The 8,309-nt window shown below is 39.1% G+C and overlaps 1 protein-coding gene across 1 annotated transcript; it reads right to left on the bottom strand.

Annotated features, from left to right (window-relative positions):
• Positions 1-118: 118 nt before the first annotated feature.
• On the bottom strand, positions 119-8,093 carry LOC125066059 (WD repeat-containing protein 3). The gene is made up of 16 exons (XM_047673957.1): positions 7,809-8,093; positions 7,307-7,516; positions 6,756-6,953; positions 6,185-6,358; positions 5,582-5,778; positions 4,884-5,104; positions 4,631-4,751; positions 3,532-3,733; positions 3,263-3,352; positions 2,934-3,071; positions 2,382-2,651; positions 1,683-1,847; positions 1,537-1,602; positions 1,237-1,382; positions 888-1,110; positions 119-311 (listed from the first exon to the last, which is right to left on the bottom strand). The coding sequence occupies exons 1-16, from the start codon at positions 7,977-7,979 to the stop codon at positions 147-149; spliced, it is 2,757 nt and encodes a 918-aa protein (XP_047529913.1). The 5' UTR covers positions 7,980-8,093; the 3' UTR covers positions 119-146.
• Positions 8,094-8,309: the final 216 nt, after the last annotated feature.

Raw genomic sequence — 8,309 nt, 5'->3', positions numbered from 1 at the left:
TCAACCATAGCTCCACAAACTTTTGCAAAGAGCATCTCGCAATGGGAACTCGGCGTGAAGTCGTGGGGAATTTCTCACTATTGACTCGAAACGGGAAGGTGAAATGAAACAAGGCTCGTCGCTCGTATGTCCGTATATTGGCGCGCCTACACGACGGACACGACGGGGCGCTTGAGCGCGCGGCGCCCGCGCGCGCGGCGCTCGCGGCGCCCGCGCTCGCCCGCCGCCTCGCGGAACAGCTGCTCGCCCTGCGCCGCCTCCTGCTCGCGCCGCAGCCACTGCAGCGCGTGCACGTTGAAGCCCACCATGTCCTGCGATCGGATCACGAATTTACACTTCACCGCCCGACCCTTTAAACCGTTTCATAGTGAGTAGTGCGGGGTGCAGACCCGCCTGTGCTTGTACCGCTCCCTCGTGGTTGAGTTTGAATGGCGAGCGAGCTAGGTAGTTAGAGACCCGAGGTACGTAATGATTTAGTTCATGCGGTTAGATGCGAATCGGCGGTGTACAAAAATACATTTCTTGCTGTAGTACCGTGGTTCCCGCCATCCTAAATTTCATTCTTATTCACGAACGATATTTCGCTAAGTGAAGAATTTCTCATAACGTATTTTGTGTATTACAAAAAAGGAAAGATTTTCTTCAATGCGAAGACACTACGCGAATACCGACGCAATACGAACGCAAATGTGCGTTTCTAAGCTCTCTTCGACATTTATTTGAAAGGCACGAAGTAGATATAAACGAATTTGCGAGGTACATTTCTAGCATTGTAACCAGTGAATTGTAAATTTAGTGAATGCATTGTGAAGGATCGTTCATACATAATTGAATTAGTTTTGGCTGCTGAAATTTCATTTTATTTCGACAAACAATGCCATGCTCACCCGTAGTTCGGTGAGGCGCAAAGTGGCCTTGGCCTGTATCTGTATGAGGTGCTTGCGCAGCGCGCGGTGCGCCAGCAGCGGCGCGCGGTGCACGCGCAGCAGGAACAGCGCCAGGCGGCACAGCAGCTCGGCCTGGTCGCCGCGCTCCAGCAGCGCCGGCAGCGCGCGCACCACCGCGCACGCTGCGCTGAACGGCAGCAGCAGCAGCGCCTCTTCCAGCTCGCTGGGATAGGAAAACGTAGAATTTGCTCATATTCAAGATGAAAAACAATTTAAATTTCCATTACAAGCGGTCGACTTCTATTCTTTAAATCCTTGTATACCGACCCAAAAATAAACTAAATCGCACCTGGATCGTATCCTCTTGACAGTCTCCAGCAAGAAGTCTTCGGACGTGGTGCAGCCGTAGGCCGCCATGAGTGCGGGCGGCGGTGCCCCGGGCCCATTCGCGTCATGCTCCGCACATAGCGACAGACATTCCACCAACGAATCCGCCTAAATTGTGTTTAAATATTCCACAATATATAAGGCCATACTATCATATTATGTCATATACAGATACTCCACGTCAGTCTCCAGTATATACTTGTCGACGAAAAACTATATATAAAGCATAAAGAAACGAGGACGGCTTATAAGATTTACTCACAGCTTTTTCAGCACCGATGGTTTTCTTGGTCGGCATAACGAGACCCGGTAGTCCGGGAACCGGCGCCTGCAATGAAAAATAGATGATCAGAGGAGGTCACCGAAACCTATAAAGTGAGAGCTGCAGGGGGCGGGGTCGCCACTCACGTGTCGCTCGCCGGTGGCCAGCCCCTCCTCGTCGTCGTCGCGGTCGCCCAGCACGAGCGGCTCGTCGGTGCGCGCGTACAGACGCAGCGCGCCGTCGGCGCCGCACGACGCGGCGTGCAGCCCGCCCGCGCCCACGCACACGTCCGCGCACGCGCCCGCGTGGCCCTGCCACGCACACCCGCTCTTACTTCTTCACTCTAACACGCTTCGTCATTATTGGAAACTTTTAAATATACCATGTTATTGTCATTGATTCGATGTCGACGGGTAACCGTTTACAACACATCTAAAAAATTTGTAAAGTCGTTATGGTACGTGAATGCATTCAAAGTACGATAACATTAAACGCCAATGTGAGAAAGAGATGAAGCGAATGTCAATCCGATTTCGTATCACATTCGTTTCAGCTCTTTCTCACAATTCGTAGACTGTAAAGTTAAACGAAGCCAGCACGACATCTGAAGTCGGATGTTAACGTCGATATTTAATCTAAACATAACGAATGTTTTACAACCGACTGCACAAAAATTGGATTTCGCCCATGCCTGATTGATAGTTTTGTGATGTGAGTAGTTGAGTGAGAAAGATACTGTGAGTTGGCCACTTGAAGAATTTATAAAGTCGTGCGAGCGTAAAGTCGAATCCCAGTGAATTAAATTGAACAAAATAAATTTGGTTGTAATAAACAAATATACTAACGTTGAGCGTGATGATGTTGTCGTAAGTGTCGGCGTCCCACTGCTTAACCTTGCCGTCCTTGGATCCCGTGAAGAAGTAGTGCGTGGAGGGCACGAACCGCAGCGCCGTGACGGAATCGTTGTGTGCGAATATGGACTTGTGGCAGTCGCCGAAGTCCACGCCCCACACCTTCACGTTGCGGTCGGCGGAGCCCGTTGCCACCAAGCACGAGTCGTAGCTGAAGTCCAAGCACTGCACCGGCAGCTTGTGTCCGTACAGAGACAGATAGAACTGGGAAGCAGAGTTGTTGTTATAAATGTGTAATGTGTATATACGAAAACTGCTTGTTCTAAGGGTTTTCTCCAAGCCGTCGTGGTAATTACTCTCCACCGTTTACATATATTCTACGGTTGTCAACATCTATGGTGGTTATACCATAGATATTGTCTTGTTAAGTGTAACATCAACCCAGTTGTCAGTACAACTACAAATTTGAAATTGAAAAAAATACGAGAATTAAGAAACTAGTTAATAATTATAAAAATTGATTTATAAAATTACACATTTACTTACTTTGAATGTGTCGAGGAAGAATATCTTGACTGTGGAGTCGAGAAGAGCCACCGCTATGAACTTGTTGTTTGGACTGACGCTGACTGCTGTAACAGCTTCCTCCAATTCCAATGTCCGCGTGTGTAGAAGTGACAGTACCTGGATTTATTAATTGATATTTTTAAAAAACTAGGCAATAATTTAATATTGGATACTTTTCAAAACAAGCCCTATTTTTATTTTAAGCAAATTAATCGTAATAGTGTATATATTTATACATATTATTTATTTGTTTTTTTTTTTTAGTAATGTTTCAATGTTTGTATTGCAAGAAAATATTGATAAAATACCTTAGCCTTTGAATCAGTTGTAGTATCTGGAATAAGTTCAAACTGCCACAACTTGACCGTTTTATCTCCACCGCCAGTGTAGCATCCGCGCTAAAATAAAGGGAAAAAAAAAACTATTTTTATCTAAACTAATTTACGTGACTGACTCGTTAGTAGGTAGTTAAGTATTGAACATTGGAGGTGTAAACAGGAATCAGAGTAATTCTTTAAAAAGGCGAATTGCTACGTTTATTAAAAAAAAAATCAGTCGTGCATCAGGCGGCACCGACCATGTCCGGCGTGAGCGCGACGACGCAGCAGTCGCGCTCGTGCGCCGGCACGGTCTCCAGCACGCGCGCGGCGGCCGCGTCCAGCAGCAGCACGGCGCCGTCCGCGCACGCCACGAGCGCGTGGCGGTCGCCGGGCGCGAAGCACGCGCTCGTGGGCCGCGCGCCGCCCGTCGCCACGCTGCGCACGCACGCCTGGCTCGATCTGCACGCACGTTTATATGTCTTGTCTATTCATGTTTTTTTTTTTTATAGAAGCTTCTATAATAATCTTTATCTTTAAAAATTGTGACATTTAGGTTTTAGGACCGACCCCGGCTTCGCACGGGTGCAATGGTGCTAAATATACTACAGAATGTCTTACAACGTTCACAGTTTTTCGTTTCGTTAGACAATAGAAACCGCTATATGTACATGTCCCTGCGTTTTAAATCTGTAATATTTTCGAAAATATTCATTTAAATTACATGCTGTAAAGCGCCATATTGATCTTTATTAAATGCAAGTGAAGGATAAAAAATGGCTGTTGTGGGTTATGCTTAAGAGATAGACATATGTCATCGCGGACTTTGCGAAGACCTTTTTAAGGTGTACAATACTGTAGTATTTTGATCTATCTCATAGGGTTCAACCAGCGTTTGCAATGTAAGCGCAAAAAATGTGTTTATTTACGACATCACTTTGGAAACCTCTCAAATTATCAGTGTTTCTCTACTATATTGTACCTGTATTATACATATAAACTAAACCACTTGAATCAATCTATCTATTTAAAAAAAACGCATTCAAATCCGTTGTGTAATTTTAAAGATCTAAGCATACACAGCGTTAAGCGTATTTGTTTTATATTATGTAATGATGATATTTCATGCATTTGAAAGAAATAGAAAATCATTTATTTATAGTAACAGCTCTACATAGCCACTGTCTATGTGCGAAGGTGACCAAAGCATCAAGTCGGCAACATGTCTCGCATGACTTTATTAAAAATACAACGTTTTCGTTACATTAATCGAATACGACCCGCGGGTTATAACGGTCATGAATTATAACAATGTCTTTTACGTTACATCGAAATTAAAAGGTAAAGGAGAAATTTAACCTGTTCCAAAGTTTAATGGAGTCAACGGAGGCGGACAACAAGGCTAGATTGTCTGAGCTAATTGCGATGCATCTTGGTTCCCTTTGGTGTCCCGGTTGAGTTATTTGCTTCAAACATTTAACTGAAAAATTAAAACACTTTAATAGTCAGAATGCTGTCATATCTGAAAAATTCTATTTTAAGTTTTCTTTTCGTAGTAAAACAATGATGAAAACGTCAAGATTATCATCATTTTAAATACTCAAAACCTTACCTTCATTCCCTTCGGCCATATTTAAGCTGTGCAATTCTACAGTATTCGTTGCTAGTGTCACCCCTACACGCAGCTCGCCCGTGGTTCCCATCAAGAGACAGGAGGACTTAATCTTAGCCGACAGTTTCACAGAACTCAGTCGTCGCACTTCGTCGGATAATGTGAGGATTTCTGACACGTCTATTGTCTCTGGATCTACATCACCACTTTCTTTTTGCTTGCTACAACATGATTCGTGATATAAATGTTGTATTATATACATAAATACAAATGAATTTATGTGGTGCCTAAAAAAATGGATAGAAGTTTTTTTTCTTTCATTTTTCCTTGAATAGAAAAGTTTAAAAAGTATAACGACAAGAGGTGAACTCACCATATTAAATAGTAGAGATCACTGGCAATAGGAAAACAAAGAAAAAGAAGAGCTGACACAACAAAAGTAGCAGAGAAGGACCGAACAAGCATTGCCTCAGATAAACCAAATAGCTGAAGAATGAAGACACTTTAACCCAAGTGGACTATGCGATAAAAAACATAATAACAAGATTATCTTAAATCGTCGGAAGGATATATCAGATGAGCATCAGATGAATTATAAACAAAATTTAGTTATGCTTGCTTGGGTTTATACTTGGAATCATCCATTAGGATCACATGTTCCAATGAAATGTTCTAATCACTTGTAAACTACTTCTTACCTTAATTTCTTTCTTTGTTTTTTAACTCTTTTATTCATTCTGACTTTAGCCTCTTCGTCTGAGCAAAAAGCAAATAGCTCTAACAAGGAATCTGTTCCGTGACATGCTAAAACACTCTGCCCAGGATCTGTTGAAAGACCTACTACTCTGCCTCTGCCTCCACGAATAAGTGTTCCAACTTGATGGCATTGTAAGACCTGATGAACAATAAAGTAATAAATGAATTGTATAGAATTAGAATCTATTTTTTGTTTTGACTTTTAATTGTGCCAAGAGGGCATAGATTATTTCGCCAATGTCACGTGCGATGGAGAAGACAAGATGGAGATTGAAAATTAGAATCTATTTAAAGTAAGTAAAAAGTGAAATCTGCCAAATTTTGTCATAATATTTTCCTTCAATGCCAAGCATGATGACTAATTTTATTACATAAGGTGTCATGCTCGGCAATGGATATTGGTATATAACCATTAAATGCAAGGCAAATGCAGAATTGAGATGTCCATCATGTCGTCAACAAAAATGAAAGTTTAAATGTGCTTTAGTATTTTGTAATAACATAGATTACTATTAGTTAAAATAACTTAATTTATTAAAACTTACAGAAGTATCCTCAGTATTGTCTGTGTCTTCTAATTTAACAATTTCAAGTTGCTGTGTTAATTTATCTTCTTCTTTGATTTTATCAGTCCAATTAAGTTTCCATACTCTCAGCTCTTGATCCATGCTGCCTGTGACCAAGTACCTTTCCTCCTTCAGAAGTGCGACAGACGACACCTAAAGTATTTTTATGGATGGTTAAACATTTCAATCAACAGATCTACATTTAATAAGGAATATCACACTTTACTAAAATCTTTATTAAATTCATATATTAAAGCAATTAGTTTGTCTAGCCTTCTTTAGTTATTTTGCTGGGAGTAAATATGTAACATACCATTCACACATACAATTTGCAGAGAAACCTAAATTATTCCAAATATGAAGAAATTGATAAGCATTTAGAAACCTGGCTTTAAAACAATGTATCCTAGGTGGAGTTAGGGTTCTTCCAGTTTTTATTTTAATTCACAAAATTAATTCTTTGCAGGTTGGTTAGCCTCCATTAATAATAGTCAATTTTACCAAAATTTGTCAGAAGGACATCACCATATAAAATAATTATGAATAATACCTCCATCTGATGTCCTCCCAGAGTTTTAAAACAATGCTTAGTTTCAATGTCCCAAAATTTTATAAATGTGTCCTTCGATGAGCTTATAATGCAATTTCTTCCATTTATAAAAATAGCACTTGTGATGACACCTTTATGTCCACTAAACCGAGCTACACCAGTCTCTGATACAACATCCCAAAGGATTACTTCAGTGTCCTAAAACATATTCATGAAATAAAAATTATAAGATGAATAGAAAACTTCACTCTTTATATAAAGCACACTGTGTATATTATATTTTTATAATTTCAGAAACTACATAGTAAAATCAGTTTTTTTTTACAAGTACATATTAAATAATAATTAAGAAAAATATATTTTATTTCAGTAATAATGCAGATTAACTACAGACAAAAATGTATTATAAAATAATATTATATTTTATGAAAACCAAATTTATTTAAAAGTTTGTATTATGTAAAAGGATTTATTAGCTATTTAAAATTCAATAATGTTTTCTATAAAACAAAACAATCATGAAATAAATTATTATATATCATAAAACTTACTTTAGAACCTGATATAATCCTATGGCCCTGTTCGTCATACTGTAAGCATGTCACTGCAGACTTGTGTCCCGCAAATACACACACAATTTCATTGTTGACCAACTCAAACACATTTATATTGCCATCTACATAACCCACGGCCATGTGGTTACCAGTCGGACTGGCAGCTATTTGGGACACCACTACATTTTCTCCAGGTATTACTTGAGCCTGAAAGTTAAAAGTTGTATACAGGAATTATGTTGCAATATTTTAGTACAAAATTAATACACATACATATTATTTTGTACCACTATATAACAGTATCATGAAAATATAAAAAAACTATTGCATTTTTATGAAATTATGCAACCGAATTGTTTTAAAACCATATTGATTAATTAAAATATTCATAATCATCACAATACCAAAGTAATAAATACTAGTATAGAACTAATAATATAATAGTACTGTTAAAGATAGATTACAAAAACGTTTAATTTAATTGTGGAATGAATGTTACCTTTTCTCCCAATCTCATATCCCAAATTATTACATGTTCACACGCTCCAACCGCAATATATCTTCCACTTACTCCGTTTAAAGTCACATGAGAACTGTTACAATCAGCACTTGCTATTACGTTAAAAGTACCACTAGGAGCATAGCGTAAATATTGTTTGGTGAGACCCATGTTAAAGGATTATTTTGGCACAATTATAATTTTGTTTATAATAATGATATTTTCAGATAACCAACAAATTTATGGCTCGCATATCACAATCACATTGTTTTGTTTTGACTTTTTGAGACTTTGAAGTTTGTATACTGTGCCTATGACAACTGTGTCATCATTTTTTTTATTTAAAAACAAGCGACAGCTTTCCGTCATAAAGTCGTAATCAATTAACTTTTTAAATACTACTTTTATGAACGGTGCAGTTTTATTTAAAAAAAAACACACAATAATAGAATGAAAACTCTGTATGTGACCCAAATCATGTAACTAAATTTGAAACACAAC

The sequence above is a fragment of the Vanessa atalanta genome, chromosome 8 (genome assembly GCF_905147765.1).
Source record: "Vanessa atalanta chromosome 8, ilVanAtal1.2, whole genome shotgun sequence".
NCBI classification, from domain to species: Eukaryota; Metazoa; Arthropoda; class Insecta; order Lepidoptera; family Nymphalidae; genus Vanessa; species Vanessa atalanta.
This window is presented reverse-complemented; position numbering and strand designations above follow the sequence as displayed.

Excerpts from the sequence above, each read along its gene's own strand:
- LOC125066059 (XM_047673957.1), bottom strand. The coding sequence starts at position 7,979 with ATGGGTCTCACCAAACAATATTTACGCTATGCTCCTAGTGGTACTTTT. Across the intron at positions 3,734-4,630 it reads TCCATTAAACTTTGGAACAG|ATCGAGCCAGGCGTGCGTGC; the intron begins GTTAAATTTCTC and ends ACGTGCGTGCAG. Across the intron at positions 3,353-3,531 it reads TCGCGCTCACGCCGGACATG|CGCGGATGCTACACTGGCGG; the intron begins GTCGGTGCCGCC and ends CCTTTATTTTAG.